Genomic DNA, 14,858 nt, shown 5'->3' with positions numbered 1-14,858 from the left:
GACAAACAGACACCATAGGTATACCCCTCCTCTGAAGTTGATTATCCGTAGGCAACTTATTTTGAAATAACTGCCAAGCTAGAATAGAGTAGCGAGGTGGAATAAAACCTCGCCAAATTGTTGAAACCCATGGATGACCAACCAAGTGCAAACGAACAAGCTCATATGCATCCCAGAAAGATAACAACCCATTAATAGAATTTCTCTGTATCAGAACATCATCTGTAGGTTCAATTGGGAGAGAGACATTAATAATTTCTTGGGCTATTTAAGGGAAAAGCTGAGTAAACCTATGAGGAAAAGCCCACTTATGGCCAGATATATAAGAAGACACATTAGATGCCAAATGCTTTGCCAAGAACCGAACCTGAAGCTTATCAACGATAGGTACATCTAACCATCTTCCAAACCAAACAGAGACTGACTTCCCGTTCCCAATAATCCATTGTGCATGCTGAAATATCAGAGGAATAGAACATTTTAATCCATGTATGCCAGATAGAAGAGCCATAATAATGAAGGATCATATGTGAATTAATTGTGAAGCGATGACAAGCAAAATGAGACCAAGAAGAGGTAGTCGTTAGAGTTATCCAAGTCAAACATAGAAGGGCTGTAAAATTAATAGCCTTCAAATTACGAAGCCCCAAGCCCTGCCTCATCTTTAGGAGAACAAACCTGATTCCAAGAAATAATGACAATCTTTTTTTACTGCCAGATCTCCAGGCCAGACGTAATTACGAGCACAAGAAGATAAATATTTCAGTATAGATGAAGGCCATTGATTAACAGAGAATGAATAAAGAAGCATACTTTGAAAAACATCATGGACTAATTGCACCCGACCATCTATGGAAAGAAGCTTACATTTCCATCTAGATAGACGAGCTTAATTTGGCTTTATCAGCGAGGATCTGGAGATGCAAACATCATAGCTTGCCCTTGAAAATTGGAACACCCAGATATGTGAAGGGGACTATACCAGATTTGAATCCCAACCTACGTTGAACAAAATGAGTACGACTGGCATAAGAGTCTCCCATATAAAATGTACTCTTGTCTTTATTAATCAACTGTCCAGAAGCTTCCCTATATTTGTTCAAGAACAATTGAAGATTAGAAAGAGAAGAAGCATCACTGCGACAAAAAATAAATAGATAATATGCATACAAGACATGAGTGAAGGAGCAACCACGTGGTAGAGAGATATGCTTAACCTTCCGAGAATCAAAAAGTAAACTTAAACCATGGCTTTGAGCCTCCTTGGCAATGCAAAATAAGAGGGGAGAGAAAGGATCCCCTTGTCACACCCCATAGGAACAACTGAAAAAAACCATGAGGTGACCAATTGATTAATACCGACAGTTGGGCAGAGTGAAGAATGGTATTAATATAGTCCAAAAATTTGGATGCAAAACCAAATTGACGAAGAACTTGAAATAGAAACTACCAATTCTAAAACAAACTAGATCAATAAAATCAAAATCAAAAGCATAAAGAGCATATTGAGGTAGATTGTTATGCCAACTAGCAATAGTTGAGGTGTGTCCGTGAGCAATAACAACCTCCATCAAGAAGTTAGTTTTTCTCCAGATGTGCTGGAAATCAACACTTAATAATTGTCGATGGCGTCTTGTGATAGGAGCACAAAATGTTACGTTTATAATGTATTTCCGACTTTATTTAGCTATGTAATTCCTTTAACAATATTCATATTAACTTAGTTTGTGTTTTTAGGTCATAAATAAAGCCAAGAAGCCCAAAAGAGACAAAAGAGGAGAAATCTTGAAGGAAAAAGAATCCATGTTGTGCAAGGAAAGAAATCAAAAAATCTGCCAGAAATAGTCAGTCAACTTTGACAGAAGATTGTGATTAGCTCACAATGATCCAAGAGATGTGCCATATATCAATGGAAAGTTACAAGAGTCTACTTTCCAGAACCTTTTACAGATCGTCAATACCTATTTTGGAGAAGAAGTTATGACCATTTAAGTGGCCGAAGGTCAGTCTGCCCGAATTTGTGATTTGAACCAAGACTTCTATTTTGAGACCCAGACTACATTGGCAAGCCCATGGACGAGTTTTGAGGGTTTTATGACCCTAATCACAGCAGAAAAGAGGGGGAGGACGTGAAGGCCAGAGAGGACAGGAAGATTAGAGGACGTTTATAAAAGAGGGAGAGGACGGGAAGATTAAAGAGGAGGCCGCGATCTCACATCATCAGAACCTCCATAGCTGCGGACTCGCACAAGGAAGCCACCAAGCCATCATTGATCTCTCCATCGTCCACGGTTTATCTTTCCTTTGTCATCTTTTATTCTCCTTGTGTGATTTTGCAGCCATGTGTGGCTGAATTCTCTTAGTTAGGGGCAAGGTTTGAAGCCCCAAGAATGTTTTGGATATTGTTTTGAACCTTGGTTTCGAATTATTAAGTCTTTCAAATTGTTTATTTGCTTGTTTATGTCCATGTATGCGCAACATAGAACATTATGAACTTGTGAGTGGGGTTAGAATTAGGTTGTTTAATCTCCTAAACGGTTAATACGGCTTAGTTTAAAGTAGTAAAACCTATAGGACAATAGGTGAAACCAAATAAAAAGGATTGCATGCTAGGTAGGCGTTCCACACTAGTTTTGCATATTTGTTTAATCACTTTCATTGATCTTAATGCTTAGAATAATTTGTTGATAGGATAGCGTCTATACCTTGATTGGTTATTCTAAAGGCTTAGTAATGATGCGTTCATCTTGCTTAAGTATTCAAGGGAAGTAATAAGGACTTACGCAGTGCGTTCACGGTTTGTTCTTGATTGATACCGATTTGCGACTTAATGATCGAAGCTTTGGTTGTTAACATGTCTTGAAACATACTTGGTGGTGGATTTCCAAGTCTCTAACGTCTCATCCATCTGATTTTTTCTAATTTATTTTGTTTCTTTGTTTTCTTTTGTTTATAATCACAAAACCTCATATCTCTAGTACTATAATATTTTGTTTTCTCTTGTTTTGTAATTAACGTAATTGTAAAGGTACTCTCAATCCCTGACTTTTATAACGATACCCTTATTTGCTACATACTACAGTTGACACAAAAAAGTTTTAATTGAAATACCCGATTTCGATCGCTATCATCTTGTTTGAATCTATTGTTGACTTATCGCTATCTTCTTGAAAAAAAAAACAAATGGTTGACTTTCAACAATTACTTTTCTTAATCTTAAGCCAATCCCATATTGACGAGCAAGGACTCCACTTCCCTAACCATTTAGCAAGGAGTCCACTTCCCTAACCAGTTAGCAAATTAACCACGGCAGCGTAGCTCCCATTTTTACTTTTATATATCTGCCAGGGATATATGTAGGATTTTTGTTTTTGTGGGTGAACAAAGAGTATTATATATATATATATATATATATATATATATAAATCCCCTAAGAACATTGTTGGTGTACATATACACTGTTGGTGTACATATAGTGTCTATGCTACGTACTATTAGACCATAATTTACACATATTTGTATCCCCCTAAACTTTGACTTTAACTTATTTTTTATGTTCATTTTAGCTTTTACTAAATCATTTATCTATTTATCAAGGTAAAATGCAAGAGTGAAGGAAACATTGATTTTTGGTATTAATATGAAGAATTGGAGCTAAGAATAATTGCGGTTCAATATAGAGCGAAACGTAAATTTCTGGATTCCGGCGAGCCACCACTATTGGCGGCATAAATGACGGTGCACCACCACTTAGGGTGGTGCCATATCTTTTCCGGTCATCATATAGGAGGAGCAAGGAGAAGAATGGTGATTGAGTAACAACATGAAATCCATGTTATAATCCTTTGGATGATAGGCATCACCATGCACACATGTTTTCCCATGTTTGTCCACTTGATTTAGGTGACTCAAAACCATCTCTACACATTTTCTCTTCCTTCTTGTTCCCAATGCATTTGAAAAAGCTAATTGCCCTTTCACTCTCTCTCTTTAGTCATCTTTTTTTTTACTCTACTCTCTCATAACTCATCATTATGTACTTCTTTCTCTTCTCTAACACTCCATCCCCCTTTATTGACTTTTGTTACTCTCTCTTTTCCTTTCCCTTGCTCCATCCGGATGGAACAAAGATGAGCGCTCCCTTTCTCTCTTTTCCTCTCCCACTTTCCATCATCTTTTCTCTTTATATAACCACCATCCACCCATTCACCCTTTTTCACATTTTTCTCTCTTTCCACCACAAACCTCCATCTCCATCTCCCAAAATCCAAGCCCATCTTCTTCCTCTTCCACTTCCAAACTCCATCTCCTCCATCACCACCACCATCTCTTATCCCAAACATCCATTAACACCACCACTATTACACCATTTCTCCACTATCTTTTCTTTATCATTTTCTCCATTCATTCCACCTATTCAATCCAAAGCATAGATCAAGCTTCACTACCTTTCATCATCAAATCTTCAAGAGCAAGAAGGAGAGGGAATCACACCACCACCACCACCACCAAGACGTGAGCTTGGGGACAAATCGACACACCACTAAGCCAACTCTATCCTTTTTACTCTAGATTCAATTTGATGTTTGATTTGGTTATGAAGTTTGTTTATGTAATTATGAGCGAGTAGTACTTTGTTAGGGTTAGGGTTTTCAACCCTAACCAATCTTGTATGGATTGATGCTATTATATGATTTGATGCAATTTTAGTTAACATTCCTACATGCTAGTTCAAGAGTTGAATGCATATGCTTAAAATTTACCACTTTGAGTATGTGTGTTTGTCATGACATGATAATGTTTAATTAATTAGAGCTTGGTAACCTTTGAATGTTAAAGCATGAAAGTACAATAGGTCTCCATGTAAAGGTTGTGAATTACAATCATTTAGAGATAAGCTTGGTTGGTTTGCATAGTTTCTTCATCTCCAAACTTTATGCACTTAGGGTAATGCATTAGATGCCTAATCGGATTGAAATGCATGACTTAAGCAATTAAGTACTACACCCGAGAGGGGTTGCTTGATACCACAAAATGAGCGTGTCCTTTGTCATACCCGAGAGGGATGCAATGAGAGAAATTGGTTGATTAGCTTAGCATCATTCATATTGATTTGCATCAATATTTGCAAGAGAAGTTAGTGGTAGACAATTCGAATCCTAACACTATTCATTAGATCACAAGTTTAGTTTAAGTAATTTAGTTTACATTTGAGCATTTAGTTTAGTTTAGTTAACTACTTCAAAAACCCAAAATCAAATCACTACTCCATGTTGCACATACTCATCATGAGCCTAAATTTCCTTGTGTGTTTGGTTTGTGATTGTATATTTGCACATTCTAACTCTCTTAAGGTTAACACCCTAGCTAGTGAAAGGAATCCAATCCTCGTAGGTTCGACAACCTTTCTTAATCCCTATACTAACTTATACCTCTTATATTTGAGGGTGGCTTTTTGCCTAACACGTACCAATGAGGTTCGATTTTCAATTAAAAATACAAGATAGTCATGCTATTAATTTTGGCTGGGCACTTAGGAATGTGATCAGGCCTTGTTGGGTGTATTGTATTTGTGTGCAGCTACCTTTTAGACGCAAAGCTCCTATTGCAACGTCGTGTTGTTCATCGCCAACATTGGTTTGGATACAAAAAAATGGAGTCTTTCTAAATTCTGAAAGAAAGATGGGTTCTTGAAAAAAATTTGATCTTATATGGTTTTTGAAAAGATTGTTTTTGAGCTCCTGCAAGTTCTGAACTTGGTACACTACCTATGTTGCACGAAAACTTCAACTTTCCGACGTTTTGTTTTTCGAAAACGGAAACGTTTTCGAAACGCGTACTTATGCAAAGAACCAATTTCAAAATGCATCTAATACTCGTATCCCTTGTATAAAAACGTATATTTGACATTCTTTATAAGAAAAAAGGATTAGTACGTGAATAACATTAAGGCCACGTTTGGTAACTAGGATAAGATAGTATTAGGATTAGTATAAGGAACATGTTAGGTTAGGATAAGATTAGATTAGGATAAGATTGGATTTATTTCAAATCATTTCATTTGTTTGGTTTTAAGGATTAGTACATGAACAGATTTCAACACAATCAAATAGAAATTCCTCAAATTCTCAATTTCTCCGAGAACTTAAATGCCTCAAGCATCGATGAGAGCCTCTAATCCATCATCGTCTTCGGTCACCGGCCCAGATGAAACCATCTGGCTTTCTGAATCCTCCTCCAAAGTCCTCAGCATCTCCATCGGTGCCGTCCACAATGCCCTTTTCCCATGTCATCATTGTTGATGTCACCGTCATCGAGCTTTTGGGCTTTAGTCGTTCGTCAACAGTGCCGATCTGCACAACTTGCTATGATAAAGTGTTTTTATTTCGGGCAGAGACGCAAAGAAGAGTGTCGCGTCTTTTAGTTATAAATTTGGCAGGAGTTCTTTATATCCCACCTCTCTAGCAGGATTTAATATCAGGCTCTGATAAGATTTAAATTTTCATCCTGGAGCAATTTGAATCACCAAACACTAGCATTGTGTAACATCCTTAAGTAGCTTGTTTTGTTTACTAATATTAATTTTAGTTTTATTAAGTTTTTGGGTATTTTAATTTTTTGTTTCAAAAAAATAAAATAAAAATAAAAATAAAAAAGAAAAGAAAAAGAGCTGGGTTTCCTTTGGAACGTAGTTTAGATATTTGGGTGTTGTTTTATAAATTGAATCTTTTCCAACCAAGCAAGCAGGGAGCTGGCTGTCATGAGTATAAACACTCATAGAGTGGAGCTGGCAAGGCTATAGAGTAGGTTTAGGTGTAGGCTTATTCTGATTGGTTTCAGAATGAGAGAGTCGGCTAGGGATCGACTAAAACTACTACGTGAGAAAAGGGTTTCGGGGCAAGAAAGAAAACGAACGTTTTGGAGAGAAAGGAGATCCTTTTTAGTTCTACTCTTATCAAAGGTTGATTCAGTATCTTAAGGTTTATTTATTCTTGCATGTGTTCTTGGATTCTATCAATGCTATTACTCTAATTTTGGATTCTTAGTCTATGATTATGGTTGTGTTGCTTGATTAAAGCTTGGGTATTGAAGTCTCAGTCTCAGACTTGATTAGATATAGGACTTAAATTCGAATTGTTGTAGTTGTTGTTGAATATAATTGCTGCTCAAGAACAGTTTGGGTGTCCAAAGCAGATTTTGGGTTTTCTTGATTCATATTTGTTGCGTTTAAGAATGTTTTGGATTTTTGGGAACCTTTTTCTATTTGTTTTGATGCTTTAGAACTTCATTCATTGATTCAAAAGTCGATTTCAAACTTGAAAAAAATCAAGATTCTTTGTAGCTGGAAATTTCCAGAAAATTTTGCAGAAAAACTTATTTTTGGGTCAACTTTGCAGCATGTTATCTTTCAGGTCAAGCCTTTGTTTTGAAATCTGAAAGTAGCTTTGTAAACCTTGTATATCCATCATTGTGTGTGTTAAATTTCACAGGTTTTGTTACTATTTGGTATGTTTAATAGCTTGCCAAAAACAGTAGCAGACTCAGCAAAAACTGGAATTCTGGGTTTTCAGATTTTTGCTTTAACTTTGAGAGAGCATAACTTTCTATCCAGGGCTTTGTTTTCAAAACTTAAGCTATGTATTTAAAGTTTGTAATACCATCTTTAAAATAGGCTTGGGTTCAGTAATCTTGGTTGGAGTTTAGTGGTTGGAAATTGAAGCCAAAGACGGCATCTTGCACACTGTTTTTACCACTAAAGCTGAAATAAAAACTTAGTTTTAAATCAGTTTCTCTAGCAGCTGATTTAGTTACTTTTCAGTAGCTCTTTAAATAGCTTTAAGTGTTATTTAAATTCTGTTTTATAGTAAAGTAGTAGAGTTTTCTAATTTTGTATACTACTTATAACATATATAGTTACTAACTCTAGCTCATCATTCTTTGTATGTACTTTACTTTTTGGGTAAGGTTTCGGAGACGATCTTGACAATCCACAAGTATGAGAAGTGGTGTTGGAGCTCGAGTTTGTGTTGTGCAAATCGAGGTAGAGTTTGATGGGGTGTTTGTGTTATTGTTATTTATGCTATTACATGGTTTATTTGATATTGAATTGTTGGTGACACTGGATGGTTTATGATATTTGATTATTTGGTATTGGGTTGTTTGATATTGATGTGTTTGGCATTGAGTTGTCTGATATGAATTTATTTAAATGTTGGATGATATTGAACTTTTGAATTGATTATGACATGTTTATTTTGGAAAGTATGTGATTCTATTTTGAAATTATATTACATGTTGTCATGGGAAAGAGTGAGGTTGGAGATTAAAGGAAGAATGAGTGTTGGGAATATATGGAACTTTGTTATTAGGAAACCGTTTGTGTAGTTGAGTTTCCTCATAGGGCATCCAAGATCTATGATTAGCCCATATGTGCACAAGAGAGGGGAATGCAGGCCCTATCGACGATGGACGTCAATAAAACGATATAATCGGGTTCCGGGTTTGGAATGCCATGAGTATAACAAGACGACTAACAAATGGAGAAATTATATTCGAGGGTGAAGTGAGGTGTGAGGTGAAAGTCAAGTTCATATTGCATTTATATATGTAATCTTGATATGCCATGTTTGTTTGCTTTTGTTTGAAGTTAATGTTAATTATATGTGTTTAGCAATTTAACTAGCCCTACTGAGTAGCTCACCCCTTAATCAAACCCATTACAGGTGTGGACCTTGAGGCCGCAAGTATAATATATTATAAATTAAGAATTTTAAGTTTTCGTTTGTAAATAGGGCTTGAATAAAGAATAGACGTTTCGAAAAGAAAAGCTATTTTTGTTTGTTTGTTGTTTGTTTGTAATGCTTAAAACAATTGTGTTTTAAGTACCTTCTTATAAGGTTGTAATTTCAATAAAGGTTTGAAGGTTATGTTTTCTATGTCATGTAATGATATCGGTCAGATTATAATCATGGATATTAAACTGTCTGTAATTAAAGTGTGATTCACTCTTTAATTCGAGGTTAAACCTTTACTCGAGTTGGGGTGTGACACATTGATATATTTTGATCCTATCCGGTCAGTTATACAGGGAAACAAAGGTGACTTAAGTCTATCTTCTGCCTTTTTTTGGATTTAGATTGATTATATTTGATTATGGCTCTTTGTTTGAACCTTTGTTTGGATTTAGACTGATTATTTAAATTAAGGAACTATTTTGATTTGTTTTCATTTCTTTAATTATATATATTTATATATGATAAAAATAATAATTAATTGACGTTTCCATTACGTATCATATTCTAATATATTTTAGATTTTAAGATTTCCAGATATCGAAAACGCATACTCGTACCCAGATTTGTGCAATATAGTAGAGCATCTCTAGCAGCATTGATAAATTGAAAAAAAAATTAGAAATTTATCAATTTTTAAATGAATCTTTGCTCTAGTAGTATACTAAATACTAAAGAAGTTGATAAATTTAGAAATTGATAAGCGAAATTGACAAATTTATCAATTTAGGAGAGAGAATTTGTCAATGAATAGCTAAGTTTTCTTTAATAGCTACTCTGCTGGAGCAAAACTCTCAAAATAAATTGATAAATATAACTTTTATCTAAATTTATCAATTATTTTATCAACCACTGCCAGAGATTCTCTTAAAGTATAACCCGAATGTAGGATTAAGTCTCCTTGGTCTTCTCAGTTTCCTTGTCGCATTAATTAAAGTATAACCAATACTCGTACCATATATTAAAGCATAACCTTTCAGCTTGACCAAAATCCTATTTAACTCATTCTAGGGTTTAGAAAATTCCAAGAGGTTCGATCAACCGGCGACGCAATATGGAAGATTACCAGACGAATCCGGAGATTTTGGGTGTGGAATCCGACTGCCAAGTCTACAAAGCCACGCACAAAGCCACCGCCGAGGTTGTCGCGGTTAGAAAGCTGACGGCGGAAGACGGCGTCGTACCTCCCGCTCTTGTCCGCGAGATGCTGGTCGCGCAGAAGTTTACAAAATCTTCTCACGTGGTCAACTTCCGTCACGTCATCCGCGACTTCAAGGACAACAAGCTTGTTTACTACGTTGTCTACGAGCACATAGACACTGATCTCCGCAGCTTCATCGCCGCCAAACCGTTACCCTCCGACGTGGTCAAGAAGCTTCTCTTCCTGCTCCTCCAGGGCGTCCACGAGTGTCACTCTAATGGCGTCCGTCACCGGAACCTGAACCCTAGTGATTTGCTGGTCGACGAGAAACGAGGGAGGCTTAAAATTGGGGCTGGCGTTGGTCAGTCTTTCTCTTTCTTTGGCGAGGCTTCTTCCATGCCCGGCACGACTGTCAGTCTATCTTACCAGTCTCCCGAGGCTTTGCTCGGATCACACGTGTGCAGGGCTGCGGTTGACATGTGGGCTGTTGGTTGCATTTTTGGTACTATTCAAGTTTTTTTTTCCTTGAGTTGAGAGAATTTGATGTTTTAAATAGTTGATAATTGAATGTGTTGTTGAATTGTAGCCGAGATGGTGACCGGGGAGGTTCTGTTTGCCGGAAGTGGCTGTGATCCTAAAAATGCTGTTAAGGAGCAATTGCGTGAGATTTTCAGGTTTGCGAGTGTTTGCTTTGTTTAGATGTCACTGTTTGTATAGAATAGGAAGATACCTACATATATAGTCACTACTGATCATGGTGCAATATACTATATGCAGGCAGTTAGGAAAACCAACAGAGTATGAGTGGCGAGGTGTTACTTCTTTGCCGGGTTGGGACTCCTACGAAGAATGGGAAGGAGAAAAGAAGAAAGCTCGTTTGTTTTTGGCAGGAGATTTGCCAAAAGATTTACTGGTAGGTTCAGTTTCTTTAGACAAAGATGGAGCTGATCTTCTTTCGGTAAGTGTTCTTAACTTTGAACTGCATGTAATCAAGTTTTTGCTTTGCTTTTTTACTTCCTTATTACTCATCTATGACAATTGTAATTTTGCATCAAAATAATAAAAAAAAACAACAGAAAAAGATTGAACGATTTTTCATCTATGAGGGCTTTACATGTTGGCGTAGCTATATGGAATGTATCATGCCATATCCCCCTTTGTCTTGCAGAGATTAAAGTTGACATCTTAGTGAGACTTGCAGAGATTAATGGTAACATATAAGTGAGACAATTTTGTTAGTTGAAAATATTAAATTTCTGGTAACCTGATTTTTTAAACAGGATCTTGCTTATAACCAATTTTTCCAACCCAAACCATCCCATTTACTAGTTTCGGTTTCATCTGATAAAGGGATACGCTATATATAGCTCATGAACACTTCATATTGTTCAACTCTGGCTAGCTGTTGTAAGCTTTTGCCCTTACAAATATTCAGCATGAGTCTTACAGTATATTTCTTTGGAATAATGCAGAAAATGCTTACATATGATCCAGCTCAAAGAATCAGAACTAAAGCAGCAATGAAACACCCCTACTTCGAGCGAATGATCATCTAATGTCGGACTTTTGTTAGAGATGTATATGGAAATATTCACAAACAGAAAACATTCAACTTGCAAGTAGCTGTATATTTGCAACCTTATTTAGAATATGCACAACTGAAGTGAACAATTAGAAACATTATTGAGGTAGCATTGAGACTGTATTTCCCCATCATCGATCTTTAGCGCGCTACTTTATTTTTTATTTTTTATTTTTTTCTGTTGGAATTTGGCAATGAATTAAATGTTCTGTTTGATTAACAGACTCAGTTCCTTGTATATATTGCTTTAAGCTTATACTGCTCAGAAGCCTAAGCATAGTGGCACGTATACCAAGTTATTTAGAGTTTTAGACAAGTTTCAGACTTTCAGGTACTTGGAATATAAGCAGTAACTTTGTGCTGTGGATGAATGAAAAAAAAGAAGAAGAAGCTCGCTTTAAGCACAAGATTAACCGTTGTTAACAAAAGGACCCATAATTTGGTAAACTAATCTATGATACTGCTTGATTGGATTACCCATTGTGAATTAAGCTCATGATACTGCATCTTTCTTAATCATAGGCTAATCTTTATTGGTTTTATAACTGCATTGCTGCAGACGAGGCAAAAAAAAAGAAAAAAAGAAAGAAACATAAGCGAATTGGGCTTTTAGCGGGTTAAGTGGAGATGAGACGCGCCTAGGCGGTCTGGGCCTTGGTGGGCCTAGACGGGCAGGGGTCCACTCTAAAAAGTATATATTCAACACAAATGTAGTTCAGCCTTTTGCAATCTTCAACCTCAATCAAACCTCTCCAAATTTCAATCACGTAGTCACTCAATTCGCTCCTGAAACCCTAGATTTTCAAGTCCTATCATGGCCTCAAGAAAGTTCGAGGGCATCGCGATGCTGTCAATGTACGACGACGACGACATGGACGACGCTGAAGAACACGGAAATCAAGAAAACCACGGCGGCGGCGATGCGTCCGTGCTGGTTGTGGATGCAACGGCGGCCGTTGATTCTGGTAACGACGATAATGCAACGAGCGGTTTGGATGATGAGAACTTGTCCCGGAGTAAACAGCAGCTGTCTCAGGCTGTGGCGCTGGAGAAGTTGAGTCTGAGAGGGACGCTTGTGGACTATGGCCATGATGAAGTTGCTATGTCTCCAGAGCCTCAGGTATATACTCTTTTTGCTTCATGAGATTCGAGTGTGTATCATTTTCTTGCGAATTGATTGGTTATTAATGTTAAGAATTATTCTTGCTTGAGAGCTGGTGTATTCGTCTTTCGGATTTCGAAGGGATGAAATCTTTGAGTTCTTGTTATTGTTGAGCTTCGTAACTTTTGTGATATTGCCGAGTTTCGTCTGATATTTGATTGCTCTCTGTGGTTGTTTTCGTGATGAACTTGTATTATTAAGATGTTTGCTGGATTGCAGGAGGGTGAAATTGATGGAGGTGGACGCATTGTGTCTGCGAACGGTAATGTTGTTACTGAGTATTAGTGTTTATGTGTTTGCAACTTCTGGTCTTTTGTTTCGTGTATCTGCAACTTGATGTAGTATTTGTTGCAGGTGATTCACGCGATAAGACACCGCAGGGAACTCTTCAAATATCTGAGCCATCACAATCTGATGCAATGAATGGGACTGTGCTTGAATCAGATGGTAGAAATACTACAGAGGCTGTTGCAGAGGATAAGAAAGTTGATCCGTTAGATATTTTTCTTCCACCACCTTTAAAGCTCAAGTGCTCAGAGGAGCTGCAAGTAAGTTCTTAAGGTTCACTATCTGCTGCAGAATAGATGTCCAAAACAAGGTTCCTATGAAGAAAACAAAGTTTGGCCTATTAAAACATGTGTCTCAAGTCTTTTGTTTAGCTTTGCACTCTGTTGTATGTGGCATCTGCATTTGAGTCTGAGCTTTCTTGAGGCCTTATTTATGGAGTCCATCTAGGACTCCAAGGTTTGTACAAGATAAACAAGAAGACCATATTCAATGTGACATTTTCATCTATAAACCTGTATTTAAAATCCTGCAATGCTTTTATTGTGTTGTTAACGTCAAGATATGGTGTCTTCCTGCATAAATGGTTCGGCTATGTTAAACTTTAGGACATTAACCTTTCTGTTTGAATATTGAGGCATGGACTGTGTTCTCATAATTAGATGTTGTGAGGATAAGATTATTCTTTAGTTGAAGGATACGGTATTGGCTTAAGGCTATATTCGTGTCATTGTCACCCTAATGCATAATGGTGTATGGTGCTTTTTATTTATTTCCCTTGAACCCTTTTAAGCCATGACATGTAAAAAACTGGAAGGTATCATATGGATTGGTCACTGTCAACAATAATCTGTGTTCGTGTGTTCTGAGTTTGTAAAAGCACATATCATTTGATATTCCCCTTTACATCAGTTTTTGATATTAAAATTTCTTTACGTCATAACCTTTGCTAAGTTGTAGTTAAAAAAAAGCTATAGAGTCCTGCAGATGCCTCATATTGACATTCTTGTATGGTATATATCTAATCTTGTTTTGAGTAATGGTTTTGTTTCTTTGACATCTGAATCAGTTTTGATTTCTACTTATTGCAGAGAAGGATTCAGAAGTTTCTTGAATTAAAGAGAGCAGGGAAAAGCTTCAATGAAGAAGTGCGGAAAAAGAAAGACTATAGGAACCCAGACTTTCTATTGCATGCGGTGCGGTATCAAGATATTGATCAAATAGGTTCATGCTTCAATAAAGATGTATTTGACCCTCATGGATTTGACAAAAGCGACTACTATGATGAAATAGGTCACTTAAAACACCTTAAACAGTCTTTCTTCTTCTTCTTCTTCTTCTTCTGCCTCTTCTATATATATGTTTTTGCTACTATGTTGGGTTTAAGACTTTAAGCACGCTTTCCTTCAGCCAATTATAGTTGAATATGGAATGTGTATGATTTTAATGTTCTAAAACAGCTTGCTCTAATATATCAAAACAAAAGAACAGAATTGATCCAGTGATAACCTTTCATGAAACCTTGTTTATCTCAATTAAATCTTTTGTCACTAAATGTTTATTTTATAAGTTGTCTACAAGCTACACACACACACTCTCTCTCTCTCTCTCTCTCTCTCTCTCTCTATACTATATATATATATATATATATATATATATATATATAGCCCAGGGATCCCTATTTTAAACCATTTATAGGGATAAGACATTACACCAACTTCCCGATTATAATTTTACATCTCCACCGTTCACATCTTAGGTCTATATGAGTAGATCACCTCTACAAAATTTCATATGATTTGGTGATCGTTAAGGCTTTCAAAAGTTCAATTTAGTTTTAATGACCTTCAACGGTTTTAGTTTGACATAAGCTGAACCGTTCAAAATCATTAAAAC

At 36.6% G+C, this 14,858-nt stretch overlaps 2 protein-coding genes across 2 annotated transcripts in view; both read left to right on the top strand.

Annotated features, from left to right (window-relative positions):
- The first annotated feature begins 9,846 nt into the window (after positions 1-9,846).
- On the top strand, positions 9,847-11,489 carry LOC101294347 (cyclin-dependent kinase B1-1-like). The gene is made up of 4 exons (XM_004295685.1): positions 9,847-10,435; positions 10,520-10,607; positions 10,711-10,891; positions 11,406-11,489. The coding sequence occupies exons 1-4, from the start codon at positions 9,847-9,849 to the stop codon at positions 11,487-11,489; spliced, it is 942 nt and encodes a 313-aa protein (XP_004295733.1).
- Positions 11,490-12,240: 751 nt separating this feature from the next.
- LOC101296551 overlaps positions 12,241-14,858 on the top strand; it is a 4,535-nt gene continuing 1,917 nt past the window's right edge. Inside the window, exons 1-4 of the mRNA XM_004294215.1 lie at positions 12,241-12,635; positions 12,897-12,939; positions 13,032-13,225; positions 14,054-14,255. Coding sequence (XP_004294263.1) covers positions 12,330-12,635; positions 12,897-12,939; positions 13,032-13,225; positions 14,054-14,255 — 745 coding nt within the window. The 5' untranslated portion in view covers positions 12,241-12,329. The remainder of the gene's footprint in view (positions 12,636-12,896; positions 12,940-13,031; positions 13,226-14,053; positions 14,256-14,858) is intronic.

This window comes from Fragaria vesca, linkage group LG3 (genome assembly GCF_000184155.1).
Source record: "Fragaria vesca subsp. vesca linkage group LG3, FraVesHawaii_1.0, whole genome shotgun sequence".
Lineage (NCBI taxonomy): Eukaryota > Viridiplantae > Streptophyta > Magnoliopsida > Rosales > Rosaceae > Fragaria > Fragaria vesca.
The sequence above is the reverse complement of the archived record's forward strand: the minus strand, read 5'-3'. Positions and strand labels throughout refer to the sequence as shown.